At 46.6% G+C, this 25,290-nt stretch overlaps 1 protein-coding gene across 3 annotated transcripts in view; it reads right to left on the minus strand.

Moving 5' to 3' along the window:
- LOC307072859 (R3H domain-containing protein 1-like) overlaps window positions 1–25,290 on the minus strand; it is a 49,573-nt gene that overhangs the window by 19,034 nt on the left and 5,249 nt on the right. For all 3 annotated transcript variants that reach the window (XR_013811702.1, XM_079732392.1, XM_079732391.1), the window contains exons 2-8: window positions 7,857–8,164; window positions 6,710–7,112; window positions 3,093–3,225; window positions 2,134–2,212; window positions 1,743–1,802; window positions 1,260–1,400; window positions 588–696 (exon numbers count right to left, since the gene is read on the minus strand). Coding sequence is in view for 2 of the 3 variants with exons in the window: in XM_079732392.1 (XP_079588518.1) it covers window positions 588–696; window positions 1,260–1,400; window positions 1,743–1,802; window positions 2,134–2,212; window positions 3,093–3,225; window positions 6,710–7,072 (885 nt within the window). In the remaining variant the exon portion in view is untranslated. The remainder of the gene's footprint in view (window positions 1–587; window positions 697–1,259; window positions 1,401–1,742; window positions 1,803–2,133; window positions 2,213–3,092; window positions 3,226–6,709; window positions 7,113–7,856; window positions 8,165–25,290) is intronic.

The raw sequence follows: 25,290 nt of genomic DNA on the forward strand, positions 1-25,290 counted from the left end.
CATCAATGTTTTGTCTGAATAAAATATTATTATAGCGTTGTAATAAAATTTAATTCGGCTTATCATAAGGGGTATGGTTCAAACGGATTGCTCGTAGGAGTAATATTCTTTCATTTGGCCATATATCTGATGGACAAAGTAGTACCAATTCTTTTTTCCTAAATAAAGTCTCAAAACGCCCGTTAGATTCATCCTTGAGGCAGTGTGAATATGAATTAGATATTGTGATACAATAGTTTTTCTTCGATGATTAATTCTGCTCCCTGCTCAGAGCTTGTTTTAATTAATGGCGAGAATGATTATAATTCGAGAGCAAATGGGACAATTTCTCTCCTTATCTCCATGCACACACAACCACACACGCAGACGCACACAAACACACACACACACATAAAATCACACACACCCCAGGGCCTGGGGAGTGAAGATAGCAACTATAACGTCAGCGTTTCAACAGCTAACAGACCAGACAAACACTGAAAGGAAGGGTTTTTTTTCCCTTCACGTCTGGTACGAGGCAGATTGCCTGTCTGCAGTGGTGTCGAGCAGGTGTGCAGGTGTGTGTGTGCGCGCGTGTGTACACCCACCATGTTTTCATCCCTGTCTGAGCTGGAGTTGTCCCTTTTGAGAATGTAGCGTTTCTGGAAGTCATCCGTCTTGTCATCTTTAATGTGTTCCGAGAACTTCTGATCAGGTCTGCGGGGGGAGGGGTGGGGGTCAACATTTACAGTAGTCACAGGGGTGTGCAGGAATAAAACCTAAGATGTGCACGTCTCATAAAACCCAGCTTCCACTTGCAACACCCCCACACCCACCCCATAGCAATATTGGAAATCGCAGATAATTAAGTTTCCACCCGGCCCCCAAACCCATAAAAAAATCATTTTGCCAGGGCTGCACGGAAAAAAATCTGTTTTGCCTGCACGGAAGATACGGGCGTTTGTAATTTCTGCAAGTCTAAGCCGTTTGAATTAAAGCAGGTTGAGAAATTCAATTCCTCGAGCAGAGGCGAGCGAATGATTGTGTGTGAAGAGGTGTGTGTTCAGAGGTGTGTGTGTGTTCAGAGGTGTGTGTGTGTTCAGAGGTGTGTGTTCAGAGGTGTGTGTGTGTTCAGAGGTGTGTGTGTGTGTGTGTGTGTGTGTGTGTGTGTGTGTGTGTGTGTGTGTGTGTGTGTGTGTGTGTGTGTGTGTGTGTGTGTGTGCACGCAGAGGTGTGTGTTTAGAGGTGTGTGTGTGTGCCTGTCTGTGCACATTACTCACATTCTGGTATTGCTAGTTTTGTTGATGATGACAGATTTGCCGGTCTGATCGACATTGTGATCCAGGCCAAAGTACGCGGCAACTCTGTGCAGCAGCATTCTATGGTAGGAGGTCATTGGAGGGAACTTCCTCTTCTGGCTTCTGAGGGAGAAGGAAAACATGGTAAATGGATGGGGGGGGCTTAGGACAAAAGAGAGATAGAGAGCGCGGGAAGGGAAGAGAAGCGAGCGAGAGGAAAAGCGCAAGAGAGCGAGAGAGAGGGATGGAGAGAACTAAATCAATAATTCAGTGCGGACTAAAAGAAGACGATTAGAAAGGGGTTTCTTAAGCGGCGATGGCGTGGCGGGCCGCCCGCGGTCAGATCTCATTAGCGCCCGCCCGCAGCGGCGTGCAGACCCGTCTCTGGGAAATTATGCACGGTTTAATAGAACCGACAGGGGCGCAGCTTATTCTGTGGAAATGTGACCCAAAAATACGACTTACTCGTTATTACTGATGAAGTCGAGGATGTCCTGTTCCAGCTTCAGCAGCATCATTCTGTCCCTGGGTGGGATTTACAGAACAAAGAATTATTCACAGACTCTTTCAACGACTCTTTAGGACATTATGACATGGTGGCTTCCTAGACAGTTTTTGTAAGCGCTAGGGTTAGTAACAGGGGAAATAACGACCATATGGCCCTTTAAGTGGAACTTAAACACCCCGTTAGGTGATGAGGCCCCTTATGCAGGGCACAGTATAACAGGTACACCAGTACCGCTCCAGAAAGAGAAAGACGGATCATTTTTCTTTTAAGCGTGGTCCTCATCCCAGCACACACAGTGCAGCGGCCCAAGCCATCAAAGACTCTTTCAGCGGGTTTGTGTGTACACACCTGGGGTTGTTTTTTAGCGTGTTCACCAAGAACTCGTGGAGATCAATCCCTGTGGAGTCTGTGTATTCCTGACTCGAGTCTGGAGGAAAAAGGGGGGGGGGGGGGGGGGAAGGGGGGATAGCAGGCTTGGTTAGAGATGGTCATGGTAGATATTTTTTGTTCTAGTCTTAAAGGAATAGCGTACCGAAAGTACATGCAACGCGAGTAGCCAACGAACAAAACACAAATGAGTCTTGTGAGGCTGTGTTCGAAATCGTTCCCTATCACGGATATAGTGCACTATATAGGGTGCCTGCATTTTGTAGTGGTGTTCGAATTCTCAGTGGTTAATTTCATGCACTATATAGTGCACTTAAAATACCCAAAATTTGAGTGCACATACGATGTTCCCTACATGTTACTCCCGTATACCACAATGGAATGCGGTCGTGTTTTTCCGGAGAAGAAGAAGCTGAATAACCGCGAAAACAAATACATTTAATGATGGAGTCGCCGGCTTTCGTTTAGAAATGTCAACAATTTATTTGGGGTTTAACACAGAAAATTTAACATTCAAAATTAATAAAAAAAACCTTGATCAAGGAAATGTAACATTTAACATCAATACATCCTCCAGCTTTCCTCGTGAGTGCCCATTTTGCTTACATGATGTGTGCATCTGTCTGCGTCACACAAATACCCGCCGCATTTACTGACGCAAATGACGTTAAGAAATGTTGAGCGTAGTGTCCGAATTCTCGTTTGTTCGTTCCCTATATAGTGCACTATATCATGAACACTATATAGGGAATAGTGAGTGAGTGAATAGGGAACAATTTCGAATACAGCCTTTATGTTTGGGATGCCTTAACCACTGGTGTTTATGGTAACGAGCCCACCTGCTGGTCCTCGTTTACACCAACCCTTAAATGGATGGCGATAACGAGCCCAAACAGGTGGCAGTGTCGGGAGCCGCCCACCTCGAGACAACAGCTTCCTGGTCAGCTTCTCGGGCCGCTCCTGCTTGTCTCCGGCCTTCTCCTGCTCATTCTTGGTTGACGTCGGAGGTTCCTCTTTGTCTAACGATTGGCTCAGCTTGATGGAAATTTCAGCCTACAAGATAATGCAAAAATAGAAATGACAAAATGTGACACGGCCAATGTTTTCAAGACCCCACGTTCAATTATGTTAATTTTTTACCAACAAAAATAGGTAAAAAATGAATAAAATTTATTCAACTGAAATACAAATGAATAGTGTTTGCCGGGATCTGCATTGGGTACGGCCAAACCCAAGCAGTCCAGATCTTAATACAAGGACCATGGAAGCCAACCGGCCCAGAGTGTGCAACCCTTGCGGTTTGAATTTGATGGTGTCAGCAGCAACCATTCATCAGTAGTCGCCTAAAGGCTGTTCTGGCGGAACAAAGACAGAGGGGTGGGAGAATACAAACTCAAAAACGTAGGATTAAAACTAAAACTATACCCAAGTACTAACAGCCTGCGGGGAGTATGCTCAGTTTTACAATTAATTTATTTCCCTTTCCCTTTTTTTTTACTACTGGGACCAACACAAACAGTGCTGAAGGGTTAGTTTCCAAAGTTCCTCGCTAGTACTCCGTTAACCAGGCGAGCGGTGTGGTAACCAGGCGGGGGCATCCTGAGAAAGCCTCCATCTGTATCAGTGAAGTGGCAGATTGTGCCACTCTCAATCCCCAACGCTCCAGACAATACGTGACCCTACGGAGTGCGGGCCCCGGCAGATTTTCCCTCCGTACCCCCATTCACTTCTTATTAAAGAGAATCTGCAGGCTATAAAAGGCCTTCTATTTCACCATTCAGCGCGGATACAAAAGCAGAGCCGAGCGGAACAAGCCCGCGACAGACTGTTGTTTTTGGTTCTCTTTTTCGTGATAAGTGGGGGCCAAAGCTGTGGTGTTTACACAGTGGATAATGGCGACCTGGAGTAAATAGCATCTAGTTAGAGACCGGCTCAACGGGCAGGAGGTGAGGAAAGAGAGTCTTAAAAGAAACCCTATTCAAGCCCCTTTGACAATCATAATACGATACAGGGGAATATGTTATGACAATTTTAAAAAGGCAAACAGAACTGAAAGCACTCGTGTAAAGTGCATGTTCTCTTCAGTAGACAGTGTAATAGAGCTGATCTTTCTTTTACGGTAATAGAGCCACACTAGCACCCAACATCCAAAATGTTGTCCCAAGCCTGTTCCAGGTTTCAAACCTTAGTTTAACACAGTGCAAAATGAGTCTGACATCAGCAAAGGAGCAGATCTGTGAGACTTTACAACCAACTCACTTTAGGGTTTAAGTGCAGCTGCTCTGTAATACCCCTTTCTGCACCATGTGTTTGAACGTTATGGGGCGATAAAAACATTTCAGAAGCACTCATGGGCAGTGAAATGTCGTTGGGCCCCGAACTCCAGCTGTTTGGTGGAAGAAGTTGTGGGTTGGCTGGGGTAGGGTGGGGGGGGGGGGGGGGGGGGTATGAGTGTGGGACCAACGGGAGATGGGTGGTAGGAGGGGATAGGAAGAGGAGGGAGGGAATAGAGCGGGAGAGGAGGAGGGGGGAGGGGGAAGAGTTTTACCTGGTGTTCTCCAGGCAGATCAGTGGTAAAAGGGGGAGAGGAGGACTCTTCGCAAACAGCCAGGCTCCGAACTAACTTTAACTTTGAGTTAGACTGGGGGAGAGTGGTGAGGGTTAAGAAGAGTCAGGATGGGACAAGAGAGATGACACCACCACACACCAAGCACAACCGAGGAAGAGGGGGTTCGCTTTCAAAGAGAAAAAAGGGGTTGGAAATTAAAGTCAAGCTCGGTTAGAAAGAAAACCATTTCCCCGTGCGATGCAAGCACAAAACCAAATTACGGATGGATTATCGATTGTTGATTTTTAAATACAATACAAAATGACACACTTGGTCAAAGATGCAGCATTGTTAGGTGAGTCATGAGTCCAAGTAAGTGCATGAAATGTAGAAGACAAGAAAATAACAAAAAGGCATCAAAAGACACTCTGAATACCCGATACTCCTGTATATGACATGTCAATATCCATTGCAAGATACATTTCCAAAAGCCAAACTCACAAATGCAAGTCACACAAAACACAGAAATCCATCTACATGGAACGAGATGGGAGCGGGTTGGATGACAAGCAAGCACCGGTTACAGACATGCCTCTTGCAACTGTACCTTGGCCCGTTTTCCTGGCTGTCCAGGTGTTTGCCGCTGTACGGTGGTGGGCAATGAGACAAAATGGATCAGATGAGACGATGAGAGGCGCACAGCACCGATGTCCTCAGTGGCCTTCGACAGCGACTGGCAAATCCATTTCAAATCTACAGTGTGCGACCGCGACGCGCTCTCTCGGTGTGCGTGTGTTAGTGTGTGTTTGTGTGTTTTTAAATCTTTGTTTACAGGCAGAAAGGCTCGACCGTTCAAGGTCACAAGTCTGTTCCAAGTCATCTAAAGGCGGTCACACTATGCAAGCATCAAAGTGGCGCTCCTTGTCCAGCTGCGAACAACAGGATTAGAGGTTCTGCAGGGGGATTGTGCAGCGGATAAAACCCTGAGGGCTGATTGGTCGCGAAGGTGTGACGCCACAAAAGTTTGCCTTTTTTTTCAGAGCGAGAATCTCGGCCATCTATGGGGAGCCGGTCACAAACGGCTATTCTCAGCATCCCGTGTGCAGCGAGCCAAGGCGCGCAGCGAAAGTGGCGGCAGCAGATGGCGGCGATGACATCCGTTGTGCCGCCCCAAAGAGGTGGCAGTATGGGAGGAATTGGTTGGATGCGCAGGGAATCTTATTTGATGTGAGCTCATGGCACATGAAAACACCGGAGGAGGGGGGGGGAGGCAGGGGGAGCCTTCGCGGCGGGGGGGACTGGTGCACAAAAGTACTAAAGGGGAAAAAGCATGCAGAGATCAGAAGGCTTTGAGGGCTATTTAAGAAGAGGTGCATGCTGGGAAATGTCCCTGCATCGACGCGGTTGTCTGGCGGTAGAAATGGTTTTTTTAATAAAAAAGGCCGGACGTCACACGTCGCCCTCCCTCCCGGCAGCGCTGCGGCCACCATTTTAACCTTCAAGCGTACAATAATAACGGCGTTGTGGTTTCTGTGGTACGGCCTCTGCAGGTTCTCATAACTCAATTATCTGACAATTGATTGGTTGTGCTCCGCCAGGAGACTCCCAAGGGCCCCTGAGCCCTGTGTTGTATCGGAAAGCAATTATTTCTCCTCTGCTGCTCCGCTCGCCATTACTAAGCCCAATAATGGAGCCAACATCGCCCCCCGCCGTCCCGTGTCCTGCCCCCCACACATCCCCTGAATATCCCTTAGCACATATACCTTTAGTTCACTCCCATGGCACACAACAGGGGCCCCTTCAAGCTGAAAGGCCAGACCTACTATGAGCAAATTGGAGTGGCTCAAGGTTGATTGGAGTCCTTGATGGGGACGCTGGGTGCAGGGAGAAAGAAAACAGGCAAGGGCCTATGGGGAAGAGCGGGGGGGCCTCAACACTAGGCTAGAGGGCCTTGAGAGAGGGGGACCTGAAGACCCCGGGGCTCCTTACCTGAGTGTCGTTCCTGTCGGGGAAGCAACTGGCGTCCCTGCCGGGCTGGGGGGTCGGCGGGAGCAGGGGAGGCGTCGGCTGGGACAAGGGCGGAGGCGGAGCCTGGGCTTGGGGCGAAGCCTCCGAGGTGGGCGCGGGCTCGTCGGCCGACGGCTGGGGTGGGGGCTCCCTGCCGTCGCTCTTGGTGGGGCTGACGGTGGCGCCGTCGGGGATGTTCTCGTCGCTGGCGGCGGCGGCGGCGGTGGTGGTGGTGGCGGCGGCGATGACGACAGCCACGGCCGGCGCGGCGCGGTTCTCCTCCGTCTCCAGGCCTCTCATAGTGTTGCGAGTCTCTTTTACAGTGACAGTTTCAGACATCCTCATGAGAGAAGGCTACTTGGAGCGTCTACCAAGCGCTGGAGACCTGAGGGGGGGGCGGGGGAAGAAATACAAACGACATAGCTTGGGAGGACATTTTGGCATTCAAGCACTTTAACGTCGTTCTTGACACTTTCTTTTAAAAGGGGGGACTTTTGAACGCGTCGTACCAGACTTCACTTCAGGGCCCCCGCCCCCATTAAACTGAAGGGCGGCCCCAGCCGCGTCTGAAGACATGCGGTGCGTAGCCAACCCCCCACCGCACCCAGGGGAACTCGACTGCGCTCCCGTTCCCCGGGCGCTAATGAGTTGCGGCTCTGAAACAACCCTCTGTGAACGCGTTACGGGGCGTGGAGTTATGCACGCGTGGCACTGTGCTGAGAACCTGTCACAACTCTTGACAGTTTGTGGGGTGGGGTGGGGGCGGGGTGTGTCGGCCCCAGATGGCGCATCGATCACTGACACGCCACAGCAGGCTGCGCTCGGATATGATGTCGACACTCCTGCATGCACCCTGGGCCCCCTGAACCACTCCGCGGGGGTCTGGTGGCCCCCGGGGAGCCTTCCTTCTTAACACTGGGGAACGAAGGAACGAGGGAAGCAATAAAGCCTCCCCCCCCCATCAGTCATCTCCCCTGGCAACCTGCCACCACACTGGGATCCTTGACATCACCTCCAACACCCTTCTCGTGGTCCGGCCTGTCTACTACGTGTGTGCGCCTTCAGAAACCGACACCCATCGTGTGTGTGTGTGTGTGTCGGAGTGTGAGTGCGGACCCCCGGCGCTCACCGGCTGTGCTGCTGCGGCTGGGGCTGGGTGCGGGCCGTGCGGTGACGTGGCGCCAGAGAGGAGGCTGAAGCCCGCAGGGTCCCTGTGAGCGCTGCTGCTGCTGCTGCTGCTGCTGCTGCTGCTGCTGCTGCTGGTGCCGTGGTGGTCGTCGTGGTGGTGGGGGCGTGTGCGTTGGTCACCCAGGTGGCGGCTTGTCGTGTTGCGCGTGCTGGAAGCCCTGAGGAGGAGGCCCATGTCCCCGTCAACAGCGCTGGGTCCAGCTCACAACGGCGTCGGCCTCTGGCAAGCCTCTCATGCCCCTTAGTGACCTTGGAGAGGAACAACGAAAGAATAAGGCCCAAGTCAGATTTTTGTTTGATGAAGACCTCCACGATTGCCACATTTGCATTATACATCTACCTTGATATTCGTCTGCATTAATGTCTGATCTTCCAGCTGCTTGAGAGATTTTAAAAATCACAGGTCATTTCTACTGTTTGCGCAGCACACTGAGTCTCTGTAAGCTACGTGTGAGCTACGTGCTCCCAGGCCAAGCCAGAGAGGTGTGGCAGCCCGCGAGCCCCATCTCGTATTCAGGAAGGAGGACCGCTCCTCTCAGGGGTCAGTCAGAAGGTCAGGCTGAGTTTAGGTGAGCACCTGTGAAAATATGTTTCCTAGGGAACCAGGTGTCGAGGTAGATTGAGAGTTTTAACTTTCTGCACTCCTGAAGGCTGCCTAACCCCTCCGTCTGCACAAAACTTTATGGTACGATGATCGTGATTCTAAAAGGGTATTTTAACGCCCCCGAGCACAAAACCATGTCCGACCGACATAAGACGAGCACATCGCGATGAAACATAAAAGAGACCGCTTGTTCGTCAGCCATTTTAGAAAGGCATTTTGGATGGCGGGGAACAGCTAGGTAAACACTTGCCGGCTCCTAACTCGGGAGAAAGTAGCGCATTTATCACGCTAATGGAGCCGACACAGGGGCTGCTGCATTATTTAAAGTGCTTATGGCCTCGGCCGATATGAATTCATGAGGCAAGGCAGACTGGAGCTGGTAGTACACCGTCAACAGAATGGACAGGTGTGAGCGAGCAGAAATATACACGCACACACAAAAGAATACACACCAACAATGCAAAATCCCCATTCTTTTGCTATTGAAACGGCAGGGAACCCATCCGATTTGTTCGCGTACCGATTGCATGTACGCACGCACTCTTGTACTCGTGTTGCACACACACACGCACACACACACACACGCACCGCGGTGTGGCATAAATCCCGTCCATCAGGGGCGTGTGGAACATGTCAGTCCTTTTCCTCCCTCCGTTGTGCACCCACCCCCCTCCCCGCCTATCGGCTGGGGCCGCTCGCCGCCCGAGTGACAGGCCGTCCTCCACCCGTCCTCGCAAACACTCACGTCCCGACTCTCGCCCGGCCGCCAAACAACGCGGACCCACCGGTCAAGGGCACCCGGTCCTTCTGAGGCAGCGATCTGCCTCCTCGCTGCACAGGGTGCTCTCGATAACATAGCGTTTAGACTTGAAATCGCTTGCCTCAGGGACTCGTAGGATCGCCGTGAATGTATGCCAGAGGATACACACCGATAGTAGACACTGCTCGCGCTCAGAGAAAGAACCTCGCAGTGATAAACTCCTTCCGTATCGCTCGGCCCCCCCATCCTTCCCTCTCATCCCTCTCCAACCTCACGACAACAGCACAGAGAGGCTCGGAGAGAGAGAGAAAGGGAGAGAGGGAGCGAGAGTCGCTGAGAGTGGGAGAGAGAGACAGCGAGCTGCTGAGAGAGCGAGGGAGCTAGAGAGAGAGAGAGATTGAGATTCGAGGCAGAATAAACACGCCTACGCCTGGTCGACCTTTTCTCTCCAACGCCCCCGCAGTGAGGCCTCCACAGATGGAGCCTCTCTGGGACGGAGCGACTCGGGGAGGGGGTGATGGCTGATGGGAGGGGGAGGCTGCTTTAGAGGAAAAGGCTACGAGTGCTATGAAGCACCAATAGGAAGCCACATTACAAAAGAGCCCTTTTTTTCCATGAGATAAAATAAAAGGATCTAAAAAACCTGTGGCGACTTTGTTTCCGACGCCGCCACACAATTTACAGCTGACAGATGGAGCAGTTTACAGAGCGCCGTATCAGAGGAGGCCATTCGCCGTTTCGTTCTCCGGGCAGAAATACAAAGGGGAAGGCCCGCACTCCCAGTGCACGTTATGCCTCCGGGGGCTACTGCGCCCCGCCACCCAACCACTCAACCCTTCCTTCCACTCTCCTTTTATAAAGGGGGGGGGGGGGGGGGGGGGGGGAGAGAGATATTGGCAGCCCGGCCAATTTGTGATACAACATGTAGTCGTGGATACTTCTCGCCGGGTGCAGCGGAGCATAGCGCGATGGCCAGACACCGGCCGAGTGGGATGGAGCAGATTCAGGGCTAACGACTGGGGTGAGGAATGGGGGTAGGTGAGGCTGTGCACGGAAATCATCAGATTAAACCCGGGATCAGGGCAGAAGCACCCCATCAGGAGCGGTTGCTTTCTATGGAGTGTGTGAGTGCATCCGGTGCAAGCTTCCGCAGTAGTTTGTCCATCGAGCGACTGCCGGAGTAGTAGTCACAGTTTTTTCTTGTATTGCACGGAGAACAGATCTCGGGGAAGGTACAAATGAGCTGTCCGTGTCCGTGTCGGCGAGTGACAGCTCGCCGCGGCTCGGTTATTGATTGTGCTGGGGCTGGATAAATAAGCCAGCGATGTGTCCCGTCGGCTGTAAAATGAGAGCAGTAGTGGTGGCATCTCACACTGCCAGCCCTCAACTGGCCGCGGCGATGAAAGCCGGCGGGATAGGAAAGGGGGGAGGGGGATTATGGGTATTCAATCTCGCACTACACTGAAAAAACGATTCCAAGACGGCTAGTGATGTCTTGGTTAAAAGCAACCAAAAACAATTAATCTTCTTTGCATATTGAAGTTTTAACCAATTTTTGTTCGTAATTTTTTATGTAAAAAAAGAAAAAAACGACCAAGAGTGAAAAACAATGTTAAGAAGGAAAAGATAATCCTATAGTCATACTTTCAAATGAACACGCACAGACTTGAGGACAAATACACTGGGGTACAGCGTCCTTATTAAATATAATCCCCCTTAGCACTGAGTGAACCATTATTATTTCAAAGTCAATTAAGAGTTATGGATGATTGGCAGATGTATGGCGTCGCGGATGAATACAAATGCAGAGAGCGATGGAGCGTTGAAGCCCCGCCTCCCTGCACAGGGCGACGGGAGGGGAGGGAGGGCGATGAAAGGCAAAAAAAAGAAAAGAAAAAAAGGAAAAGCTTGTCTTTGCTGGTGGGGGTCTGACTCTTTAACTGCATCCTTTCAGAGCGATACTCTCTCGGCCTGAGACACACCGAGTTCCTTGGCTTTGGATCCACACAAGCCGAGACCGCACGCTGTTCCATTCAAAAAGGCAAAGATTCCAACACACACACACACACACACGCACGCACACCTCAATGTGCACGAATCACACTGGGGCATGGACCTTATTGATGCCTGTGAATTAAGAGATAAAATTGTCCTGAGGCAAGGGGAGGGGGTAGCTTTTGCCTACCTACCTAAACCCAATTCCATCTGTTCCCACACTCTAAGCTGCCCTGATCAAAATCAACAATTTTCCAAGGCTGCAAAACAGCGGAGAGAACATAACAAACGGCAGCCCGGTCACTCTTATGGAAAATTCACATTCACAGACATGTGAATTCAAAGAGTGAGTCAGAGACTCACTCTTTCAATTTTTTCTTCAAAATAAAATAAAGCATTTATGTACAAGCAAAGATTTAAAAACGACATTAAATAGTGAGTTAAAATCTGACTGCAGATTTAATTACAATTTACCATTGACAAACTGTTGGAAGTAAATTAAGAAATAAAGTGAGATGTTTGTATTGATTTTTTTGTACATGCTCGACTATTTTTTTTCATGAGCCATTTTGCTCGAAGGCGCCCGTCAATCAACCCACAAGAGAATGACTGCTGTATGAACGCTATTAAGAACTTCCTGTGGAGGTTAAACGTGTGCCCAGGCTACATTCAGGCAGCAATTATCCCACTTAATTGCCTTCGTGAGCCTGATATTCCCTTGCCTTTTCCTTTAATCTTAATGGAATTTTGTCTGTTCCTGCCCAGTGTTAAGCACTATCTGGAGTGGATCTCTTGGGTTGTCTGCGGATCGGGCTATTACACACACACACACACACACACACACACACACACACACACACACACACACACACACACACACACACACACACACACACACACACACACACACACACTCCTGAGAGAACAATTGATCAAAAGATACAATGCAAGAACGGTGACGTTTTATTCAAACATTTAAATGTACAAGTTTAAGACACAGACCCTTTATCAGACGCCCGATTACTGGGACTCCGGCAGTGGGAACCATCTACTGCCACGGACAGCCATTAACCAGACAAAACCAAACAACCAATAATTTGCATTCTCCTCCCTTTCTTTTTGTCCCCCCTCGGGGACTTAATTGCCCCCCGCCTCGTCTCAAATCATATTCAGTGTCTGGAAAAGCTCAGGCACAAGTTGCGCCGCTCTACCAATTAAACCTCGGTTCAGACATACTTAGCATAAAAATAATTTGCTAATGGTTCCCCCAAGGCAGACTACATGACTAGGAGCCGTTGCAATTACCAATGAGCCATCACCATCGGAAACCGGGGAAACGCGGAGAGACGATCGCTATGGCCTCTCACCAGCCCAATTGACCTTATTGAATTTAGACAAAAGACAGATTCCCTTTTTCCGTTGTCAAATTAAAAATACCCAAGTGTTTAATGAATGCTCGAGAAACCTTTTGAATGTCCCACAGAGAGCAGAAGTCTCGCGGCTAACGGGACTTTTAAGCATGCCAAGAAAAAAAAAAAACACTTTGTCAGTGAGCCTCATAGACATGGCCTCAAAATCAAGCCCGGAACGGGCATTCACAATTTGAAGAATGCAAAGCCTGACGCTCACCCTGTTGCATGCGTCTCCCACTCTGCCCCGTGTGCCCGTACAACAAGGGAGGAGCAGGGTGAATTAGAAAGGCAGCGAGCGGTTTGGGTCCTAAGACCACCGCGCTTTTCGCGCCACATCAAAAAGATAGGGGGGGGGGGGGGTGCACATACAAGGTTTTCCCTTCCTCACAGCCCCTTCTGGTCTCCAGTCTACCCTCTCTAACATGGCTGTGTGGGCGGGAAAGAGCCCATGTGAAAGCTTCAGCATGCTGCGTGAACGGCAATCATTTTAACAGGCTCGGAGATCTATGTGGCAACAAAAGAAATAGGCAAGCAGGTTACAAATAAAAATGTGTGGAACTTTATACCAAGGGTTGAACGTGTGCCCCGTCAACCCCTGTGCACTTACTCATTTCTGAAAGCCAACACATTTTTCTGCAACAGTGACCCCAGATACAGGCAAACACACAGGAATGCAAAACAAATGCAAAATGCCTAAAAAATAATTACAGGCGATCGACAAGTTTCTACAACGCACATACCTGCCACATTGTAGCCTCCATTATTTCCATTGGTCAGGGGTTTAGTTTCCATAGTACCAGAGGCTGCATTGGGTGGCAACGTCGCTGCTCAGAGAAACGGTCCCTGACACAGCCCCGCGTTCAGCTCCCGCTCCCCTGCACTTCTCTCCCTCTGTCTATCTCTCTCTCTCTCTCTCTCTCTCTCTGACTGTCTCTCTCTCACTCTCCCCTCCGTCTCTAGCGCCTGCGTCGCTCCGCGCGCAGCTCTATCTCCGTCTGTGCTCCGATGGCTCGGCGCTCATGGTCGAGACTCTCACTCCGGAGCCTCGGAGACAGCGCCAAATCAACGGCTGGGCTGCGTGATGTCAGCAGCCGGCTCAGCCACTCAGGTTGCTCGACGCCGGGTGCTGGCGCGTCACTGGCTAAATTGAGCTCTTCATTAGCGATACGGACGCTGCCGAAAAAAGGTGCTGAGTGGGAGTCGTGGGAGGTTTACCTATACCTCAAGCCCTCCCCCGTTTCTCCCATCCCTCCCCCCCCACCCCACATATTATGAGCACCGCCCCCCTCCACCGGACGGAAAAAAAAAAAGAGAGAAGAAAATAAGAGTTGTGTAAGATGGTCCATGTTGGACTAGAGTACGAAAGAAAGCAAAGAAACTTAAACTGGCAAACTTTGACTAGGGGCTCAGCTACCTGTTTGGAAGCAACTCGCCTTAGCGATTGAATGTTACTTACTAACACCTGATTGAGTGACGAATTAGCATTGACTGGTTCTGCACTATGCATCAGTGGAATCCACGACATATTAACACATCGTAGACTATGTATACACATTATCTATATAATAGGGCACTGCCCGTCTCAGAATTTTGAAGTCGCTTTGTGAGACCATCCTGATGTTCACGGTTCACATTGAGTATCAATCTGGCATCAGTTAGGCAGCAATTGATTTCCAAACATGGGCGCAGACTCAATTTGTAAAATACCCTCAAGCAAATAAAACTCTTTTGCCCTCTTGACTATTGCCGAAGCCTGTTGGCACAAAGGCTAAAATAATTTTAAATGTTTTAGTTCGGCAGACTGTGCCATCCTTTTGAAACACCCTCCTCTAGGACTTTAAATTTTAAATTTTGGCAAGACTCTTTCAGGGGATGGAGGCAAATGTTGCCTTTAAGAGAGAAACTGTATGTGAACTTGTGAAATTAGGGTGGTCGCACGGGGGGCTACCATCTTGACAGCTCAATAAGAGTACTTTTGATAAAAAATATAAAATAAAAACTTTTGCTACTAGGTTACCGAAGGAAATTGACGTGACACGCAAGCTAAATCACACCATAACATTTGAAGATCACAGAGGTCAATTCTAAGGATATTCTACAGAAATCAGGCCGCTTCATAGAGCGATCTGAAGAAGGATACAAACCGCACAATCAGCGGTCCATGTCACGTTGTATAGCGGTGTTGAATGCTGGGAACAGACAAGGGTTCGCCTACCCAATATCTTTCTAACTTTAACCCGGTTTGAGAAGTTGAATATGTGATGACTCCATTAACACTTGACTTACTATTTTTGTTGATTTACAATCAATTGCATCTAAAACAAATCTGAGTAAGTCAAACACATCTTGTTCAATACATTTTTCCTCACGCTGCAGCACATTGTGTATTTGTTATGATTCAATCTCATTAGATCAACATTCATTAGTTCTTTTTCAATGATAATTTTCCCTTACCCATGATTATATTTTAAACAATTCCAATGTCTCAAGCCTCTAAATCAGGTTTTATTCAGACGTTAAATAAAACTAAGAAAGCACGGTTCAAAAGAGATTGGAGTAGACCCAGTTCTCTGAATGATATTTCACTACGTTTCAGAGTACAGCCCTATCAGATAGAGTATTAATACGGATTGAATCAACCATAGTCGTTGACCACCTACTGGAGTAGGGATAATGTTTAGGCTTCAACAAATAAGAGTCCAGCATCAGCCTACTAGGTCTTGAATCTAGCAAACACAATAGCATGTCTTCAAGAACGCATTTGTGAGAATAGCAAGGCTTCTCACGGGAAACACAAATAAAAACATAGTTACACACTTCACAGGCTATGTGAGTGATATAAATAAACTATAAACTGAAGACCCAATTAAAAACACAAATGAATGCATGAAATAAACATGCACTTAAATGTAGCGACATTCAGCACAGAGCAATCGAGGGGTTGAGGCATCGGTGTCTTTACTAGTTCCCCAGGGGGAAAAAAATAAAAAAAACACTCCATGCCACAAATAATTACTGCATACGGTGCAGCATGACGTATTGTAAACAAATACGACTTTCGTACCTTCTGAATTACCGTTTTGCGAGGCCCCCTCCCTCCCTGCACAGTCTTCACATCTCCCTCCCCGCAACCACTAATAATATATTACCATGTCTCTGACGAGGCGTCATCACGAGCTGTTGTGTTCATTAAATTTGCTTACATTATTCAGCGCCGACACGGGGAGTTGCATGCGACGTGAGATGATGTTTGGCAATAACAGTGTAGAAAAGCGACCGTAATAAGCAGATGATGGAGAAAAATATTATCTGAATCCAATTATGAGATGGGGGGGAAAACAAGCACTTAAAAGAGATGGAAAAGACTTCATCCAAGTGCTACTATGAAAATCTGTTGCATTTAAATGGCTGGGATAAGTCCAAGATTAATACACATCTCCTCAAGGCTCGATGTGCTCGTCATGTTTGCGTCGGCTGTCGAAATGCTGTCCAACATGCCAATGTCAGGCTACAATATATTCACTATAGCAACTTGAGAGGTTTGTTCACATGTTATTATTGACCGATTGCAGCCAGCGGTGCATTATAGGTGTGAAGTAAAAGCCCGATGTGCCACTGCAGTTTGCTCCAAAACCCACCATTTTGACTCTGGGAACCCCCAAAATGTCGATGTAATGTCAAGTATATTGGGGTTTTCAGTGCCCCGCACCATTCAAATTTAATATTAACTATATCAGGGCCATTCACATTACATTGTTTGCTTATACCATGCAAATCACGATTGTCTTTCCTAAGCAGTACCCTCCAGCCTTTCACATTTTTAACAGGAGAGAATCTTAAAATACTTCATGAAATTAAAGTTGTGATTCAAAACTTTGAAATGAGGACACGCATTCTATGGATGGTGGATGTCAAATGGTTATTGCAAGTACACAATGGGGGCAAACCAGCTATGTTGTCGTACTCAAAGCAACATGGTTTATTACAACATTATTACAACATTTTGCCGCCGTGGCCACTGGTTCAAGTTACCAAGAAGGCAAGCATGTCAAGTTAAGAAGAATGGATGGTCATTTACATTGGAAACATTAATTACATGTGATCAAGACATTTTCATGTGCTGTCGTTTCCATCCCATTCTTCCTACAGATACTCTCAAGCTCCCATCTGGCATAGTGCTTTTTGAAACCAACAGCCAATGTTACAGTGAGAGTGCAGGCGTTTGCCACTGCCTGTACCACTGATTGAGTACTTTTGGTTAAACTGGTGGCCCAATGCCCACATTGGGCCAGGCTTTGATTCAAGACCTTTAATAAAGCCTACTGAAACATTTAGATGCTTTTTCTGCAAGATCACAAGGGCAAATATAGATGTAATTTCATTCCCAATGTGACAAGGAAGTAGAAAACAAATGTAAAGATTAATATGTCAAAATTGGAGACATGGTATTGAAATGCAACAGCAATATGGGATTGATCGGTTTTTGTTGTAAAGCGAGGACACGAGTATGTAAATATGAAAATATGGTGGTTTTACACCATTGAGTTCCCCAAGCCAAGCCACAACATCTCTACCTCAGGAAATGTTGAAAACTATTGGGGCCGCAATTAAATACTTGATCAACAGACAACCAATCCCAATTGTTTATTCTCAGTAGAGTATAATTTCTTGCTTTGAAATGTGTCCAATTACAGAAGCAATAATGTCAGTTTACTTGATAACTGTTAAAATATTAAGGAAAAAGGAGTACAGCATTAACAATGTAAACATTGAAAACAACCAACACTAAATGGATTCAGAGAAGGGATTATAAAAAGATGTGCACATTAGCAATTACCAACAATCAGATAAAACCTAATAAAAATAATAAATGTGAGTGTGTGTACAAAGCTTTCCCTGACAGGGCTGTACAGAATACAGAGACTGACAAAATGATTGAACTCTAACAATACCACTGATGTTTTGCAGCATCTCAGAACAATGCTAAACGTTTGGAAATGGTATCTCTGCTGCCTCTGCCATCAAGGACAGTGTTGTATTGGTTCCCAGTGATGACAAAGGACAAAATAAGGCCAATTTCACAACTTTCAAGAAGCTCACTCGAGTAGAGAGTAAACAACCGCTAACAGCTACACTCAGCTTAATTGTACCCCAATAACTTACAGCCAGGCACACACTGTGGAAGCCTCTCATTCACATAACAAGGGACAACAGATAAAGATGTCAGCTGCTGTGAAATTGGTCGCTACCTCATGAAAGCCCATTGGGGAACAATATTTCTTCCTCTAAATCCCATCTCCAGAAGGTCATCCAGAGTATCCCTTCTTGCGACAGCCCAAATTGAGTCACTATCTGGGTGTGGCAGGGTAGCAGAATAGAGTCATGTCATGATGGGAAGTCAAAGGAATGATGTAATTTTGGGTGAATTAAGGATAATGGATCAATAACAAATCTTCAAGCACAACTCATCAACCCTGGAGTGTCATTACATCTCTCCCCTTATCAACTGTCAATAACATCCAGGCCATTAAATCGGTAATGAAAAACATACACAACAGTTCCCCTTAAAATTAAACCTCTTGAGTATTTACCATGATTGGGGATTAAGTTAATTGCTGTGATGCTGCAACACGCATGACATCCCAAAGCAGGGGTTGATAAGGTAAACCCAGCCACAGCACAGTCTCCCCCTTTCTCAAGTGAGAGGAGTCCGTACAGCACAGATGCCCTCTCAGCGGTCCACACCTCAGTGAGCTGACTGATCAGTTATAAGTATTCCATTGGAATATAGATGGGAGTTTAACCGCGATACACACCCCCGGCAACCAGGGCGGCTGCCACTGCAGTGCGAGTAATTGGGGAATATTCACTCATACTAATTAATCAAAGGCAAACGCAAGCTGGCGAGAAAATTGATTCCAATTAGTACCAGTTTGTGCAAGCTCCCCAAGAAACCCAAGAATGGAATGCCAATAATAACATATTCCGCAAGAACAGCACATATTTCCTAATGTTTTAACTTTTATTTTGGTGGCGATAATATTGGTTATAATGTAGCAGTTGTGCTATACAAACCTGGTGTGCCAAATTAGCATATCATTTGTGGAGCTGGAGCAAAACACCAAATTGGGAGAGTAGCAAGATTGGAGCATTACACTCATTAAGCTGAATCCGCAAATCTCTTAAATATAGCTATAAGTAGTCCTGGGTGCTAATGCCAAGAATATATCATTTACAAGCCATTCAGAATATATTATCCCGTCCATCAGAGGCCGGCAAGACTTCAAGACACCACACTAATCACATGACTATCTAATTGCCCTCGCCGGCTCCCAGGAGGAGAAAATGATCCAGCGCTGGCGTTATTCAATTAAAAAGGAACATGTGTCAAGCGCAGCTCTAGCGTACGAATTATAACCCAATATTCATAATGAATCTAGGATTGTGTCACTTTGCAGCTCATTATAGATAGTAATAAGTTGAAAAAGTAACGTTAACATGGAGCCATGCGCTAAAAATAACTCTTAGGAAGACAAGGTGTTCCTGGAAATATAGACGAAAATTCTGAGAAAAAACCTTCGGTATTTGGTTCTTAAAGAAGGTCCATTGAGCCTACAATAATTACAAGTATACTTTTTTTCCGATAACACACACCCAAGAACAAATGACATATGATTACGATAAGGCATAACTGTTTCAAGTTAAGATGCTGGCCAACTGATTCAACATGTGCAGTTCTTCATCGCAGGGTTTCACAGAAAAGGAGCGGTTTGGTTAGTCCTAGAGGAAACAAAAACTCTAGCTGCACAGTGGATTGACTCACCTTCAAACAAGCTGTCATGTGTATTTAATCATATTTTAAAGCAGACATGCCTGTCTTTGATGGTAAATCTACCTCAAAGTAAAACTGATTGTATTAGCCTGCACTCATTTACAGCATAAAAGGAACACCTGGTGCCAGACAGCATTGATTATTGCCAAAACGTCATTACAAATCATACAATGCCAGATATTTCAAACTAAAGAAACTGATAATGACAGGTCTGAATGGAGCATTTGGTTGGATCAGGTGAATTTGGTTTATTAGGGTATACATAGCTTGGCTTAACTCTTACTTAAATTACAAATTTCACCATTATTGGAGTTAAGTCCATCTATTTATTTCATCAAGTTAATGAATTGATGGATCAATAATTGAACTATTGTGTTAATTCAGATCTTTGCAGATACTGAGGACCGAATGACTACATACAAAACGAGACACTGAGTATGTTATCATTCAAGGATAACAATTCTCTTTGAAATACCCCCGATGGAGCACTGTTGAGTTATTTTTCCAATGAGATTCCTCATTAGAGCCAACCTGAAAGATGTCTCATTGTTGGCCGAAAAGTGTTTTGATCAGCTCTCAACAAGCTTTCATAGGTTGTTACTGTATAAACACTGAACATGGAGCAGTTCATGTGATTGCATCTATTTCCGGATTGGAGTGGTGTGGATATCTGATTATGCGCACGAGTAGAACGAATTCCCCTTCCTGAATCTGTAGAATATGGCTCTCAAAAGGTTTTATAACCAGTTTACGGCCAGGCAAAAAAAATGCTTTGGTGTAAACATGGAATTTAAAATACTGGTTGTAACCATAACCAGGTTATAATTTGTGAAGAGGGGGGGCAAAATTAAAAAATAATAAGAAGCCAAACTTTTGTCAACATAGAAATTGTGAAGGAGATGAGAGAAGGCGGCTGGAGAACTAGGTCTTGATAACAGCAAATTTTAACAAATGTGGCTTCATGGAACGGGTGGCCCGCTATGAAGCCACTTCAGTGACTTGGCAGGCAAAATCACGCTGGCTCAGCTTAGGAGAAGAGAAACCGAGAAGCACATCTAACCAAGCATGTTGTCACACCCACTTTTTTTTTTTTTTTACTCAGTCCACACTTAGTGATTTGGAGATTGAGCCGTTAACAGATGGCATACTTACAAAAAAAAAAGAAAAAAGCTGTGGAGTCGAGCAGCATCGATATAACCGCATCCAAAACCATTTAATGAGGAGTGAAGCCACCAGCCAGAAGATTCCCCCAGCCTTCTGTAAGTGCCTATTCTAGGTTCCATCACTCCTCCTCCACAATGGAATCTGCATCGATGTGGTTGTGGCTCAGCTTTGGAAGGAGGATTATTACAACAAAACAGGTGCAGACCGACTAAAAATAAGAAAAAATTACGCCTTAACAAAAAAAGATCCAAGAAGTTTTAATTCCACTTTTTACTATTATTATTCTATTTTGAAGGTGGGTCCACAGGTCCTTGCCCCTCCCCATTTCATACGGGTACTTGAATCTCAAAGTATCAATTTACCCATTTAAGGCACAGACAGCTTTTCAGAGACAGTAGGGCAAGGAGCCTGAATAACTGAATGCTGAGCAGTCAGCATCACATTTAGTTAAGTACTTCAAACCCTGTGTTCGTATTCAATAACACCACATTTCCCCTGTCGATGAACAGAACTTGTAATATAAAATAAAAACAAGTACAAGTTCAAAAACGATTTCTTTCACGACCCAACATGGTCTTAGCATAATGGGGGAAGCCATCACATTCACTCTTTGTTTATTCATTTTTTTAGTCTAATAATTGATTAACATTATACCCACAAACAACTGCCAAGCATTGGGCAAGACCTTGTATTGCAGTATTCTCCTCCCCCACTTTGCTGACAACGAAACAAAAGACATCAAAGTGTTTCACATCACTCATGTCTCTCCGACACTATAGCAGGAAAGAAGGAGGAGAGAGAGAGAAAAGAACCAGAAGAAAAAGAAAAATGAAAAAAAAATATCCATCAAATAATTATAGCTTGTCCTGGGTTTTCAGAATGCTGTTGTCTTTTTTCGGACACAAAAAAAAAGTGAGGGATAAAAAAATTTAAAAAACAGCCAGCATTCAGATTGGAAACACCTGGCGAGGGGGCTTGTGAGACAACACAGCGTTCGACCAATTCATTTGCATAATAAAGAGAGCTTAATGGCAGCGTTTACTAATTAAGCCTCAAATTGTAATTTGCTTACAGAAAAGGGACAAATAAAAAGGGACATAAGAAGGACAGAGAGGGAGAAAGACGAGCAAACACTAGGAGACAAACACCATTATTTACACACCACCCCCAGCCTCTCCCCTCCCTCCCCCCAAGGACATACTGATTCCTGAACATTTCCGATGAGAGGGTGAGGAAAGTAAGGTTGAGGGGAGAGAAGAGAGAGAGAAGAGAGAGAGAGAGAAAGAGAGAGAAAGAGAGAGAGAGAGAGAGAGAGAGAGAGAGAGAGAGAGAGAGGAGAGAGAGAGAGAGAGAGAGAGAGAGAGAGAGAGAGAGAGAGAGAGAGAGAGAGAGAGAGAGAGAGAGAGAGAAAAAGACTAATGAGGTCCCTCGGGTGTGAGGAGATTCCATCTCCGTTCGCTTGAGAACGTGACAGAGCTCCTGTGGACACGGTTCCATCCTCATTAGACGTGAGGGGGGGGGGGGGGGGGGGGGGGGGGGGGGGGGGCGGTGAGAGGAGACGGGGGAACCTGCGGCTGCAGCCGACACGCTGGGTGCTGCATGTGTCACCGAGCGGTGACACGCCGCTCCGTGCCGCCCTGACACGCTGCGCTGAGACGGAGGACAGGTTGGTGCAGGGGGAGGAGGGGAGAGACGGGTGTTGGGGGGGTTGGCACACAGGGGGGAGTGGCGGGAAGCTGTGGGACAGTGCGCGTAATGCATCCCGACAACTAAACACTGGCTTGCATCCCTTGTGTCTGCTCCACTTGAACGTCAAATATTATGTAGGAGTCAAAACGTTGCCCGGTGTCTGGATGGACAATCACAGCACAGGAAATGACAACGGTGGTAACATTCCGTCACAGCCGCGAGAAGGCTGGCCGAAAGCATTGCGAGTTGGAAGTGGAATAGTGTTGATGGAGATGAACAATAGTGATGCTCGCAGAACACCAGCCCAAGGTGAACTAAGCTTTGACTTGACTGGAAACCACCTCTGGTACACCATCTATTGATCCAAAGATCACTCCACCACAGGCTTTATATAGGACCTCGGTTTCCTAGCAACAGCAACATGCCAACACCGCCATTTCTCACACACGCACACACACACACACACACACACACAAATAAGATGGGGCAAAGGTAATGTTTAATGCCCACAGACTAGATTGATATCCCGGAGGAGAGCACCTGCTTCGAGACCACAGCCTCTTTCTCGCAATATGTTTCAGTCAACAATTCCTGAAGGAGGAGAGGTGACCTTTCATTAAGGCAGGTGTGGCGCACCGAGGAGCGACCAAGGAAAAAGGGCAACGATATTTGTCGAGCACCACCCAGTCTTTTAAAGGACTGGAACATTCTCTCCCTCTTCCACTTCCTGGTCCACTAATGTGTGAAAGAAAAGGGGGGTGGGGGGGCTCCCGTCCACACGGAGCCGCTTTCTTGGTGAAACCGCATAAGTCTTGTGCGTTTCGGCCAACCGTCCAGACGGATCCGACGGATCCAGTGCCCGAAACCACACTTAGGATCCGTGTGGACGCATGAAACGCAAACGATGACGTCATCGCCCCACCTCTCGACCCTCTAGCCTTAGTGATTTGCTAGCCCGCGGCCTCGTCAATTCAAATTACTTTGTCAGAATCAACTGTTGTCTAATAAAAAATATATATATCCAGCTGACAACAATCATTATAAAAGGGGTTCGCAATCCACAAAGACACTTGGGTTTGAAACACATTATCATATTATTAGTATTATTAATCTTTTTTTAACCTTGGCTTCTGGTGGGTTTTCCCTTGCACTGCACCATCCGGCAGCAGACTACTGGAAATTTCTATCCTCCGGCCACCACAGCTTGCACCTTAATATTGTTGAAATTTAATTGGTTCTGTGACCCAGTTTCGGAAGATGGATAGTGTGTGATTGAGGAGGCATTTATCCATGCCACACAAGAAGGATAGCAGTGTGTCTGTAATAGTTTTACAACCCACAGCTGGGTCAGTCCAAAAGGTGGCCACACTGTGACTGAAGACATGAAGCTAAACTAGAATGAAACTTGCTTTTCCTCACCAGTGAAAATATAGGCCTCTCTTCTTTCAATGTACCACACGTAGCGTAAAAAGCCAGAGGACATAGGGGAAAGGTTTGAACTTCCTAAAATAAACCAAAAAGGGGGAACATCTTTCAGCGGTGTCTCAAGACAATGTTGCTTTCGGAACCCTAATGGTAGTATGAGTATAAGTATGCACTGCCAGTGAAAGGGTATAGATTATATAGTTAAACACATAACCTTTTATATTTATAAGCTAAATTATAAGCTCTAATTTGTCTGGGGGTAATGTGTAGGCTTCTAATGATAAGCGCTACACAGGAGAAGAAAGGTTTCAGAAGGCGACAGACCCACTATACTGACCCAGAGAGCAGAAGTTACCCCTTAAGAAAGCCGTGGCATGTTACTCAGATATCGCTTGTTATGACAAGGAAAATGGTGCCACAATTGTGATTAATGTGTGTGTGTGTGTGTGTGTGAATGTGAGGAAGTATGATTTGGTTCTGATGCTATTGAGATTTCAGTGAGCCCTACTGCGTGTCTAAGTAGTACATTGTTAGTGAACCCACAAAGAGTGATTTGCTTTCAGGGGCCGAGGCCTCTAGCGACTGATTTCTCATTCACAGTAGGAGTTCGCTGGGGTTTGCGTGCCATGGCTATTTTTCAAATTGCCTGACAGGAACCAGCTGTGTGCAGATCTCAATCACATTAAGACTCGAGTCTGTGATTCCAGAATCTTCTTCAAGTTCATTTGTCAAAATATACAACTGTCAGTACTGATGAGCAACAATGTCTACCTGCATTTAGAAAAAAAATGGGCATTGGAAGCATCACAGTCACACAAGCATTTAATACCTCCAGAGAATGGGGTATGGGGATATAAAAACAACAAAAATTGCTGATAGTCCAGACTGTTTTGGAAAAGACCAGTTAGGGACGGCCAGTGGATTAAGAGTAAGTGGACCCGGTGAGAAGGTCTTTGGATGAATCTGGTGTTTGCCATGGTCCCCAGACTGCATTGACTCCCTGGTGATGGTGGGGAGATGGACATCAAGTTCCAACCCTTACCGAGAGCCTGTGGATTGTCCCGGTGCCATTAATATTCTGTTGACAGATACAGGCCAGGGAAGGAGGGGCAGTGGTAAACAAAACCAAGGTTCAGATTAGTTTTAATGCCATTCGACAGCCTGCAAAAAAACTGGGTGGGACATTAGAGGGAATCAGCAGGAGAGAACATCGCTAGTGCTGTAACAAAAGAATCAAACCAAGACCGATCCTATAGGTTTTTTTCTTTGATTATCTGAAGCAATAGGGGTTGTTCAGACTCTGTATTAAGATATGCTGAACCATTAGTTTGTCTTAAGAAATGTGGTCGTTAACTGGAGCCACAACAGTGAAGTAAATCTCCCTTTCAGAACATGCAAATAATCGCTAACAATACAACCATATCTTGCAGTAGCATCAATTCAAAATATTTAGTAGCCCCGCCATAAAAAAAGGGAGGTTTTGTCAGCGGGTAT

Source organism: Pollachius pollachius (genome assembly GCF_949987615.1).
Source record: "Pollachius pollachius genome assembly, chromosome: 3".
NCBI lineage: Eukaryota > Metazoa > Chordata > Actinopteri > Gadiformes > Gadidae > Pollachius > Pollachius pollachius.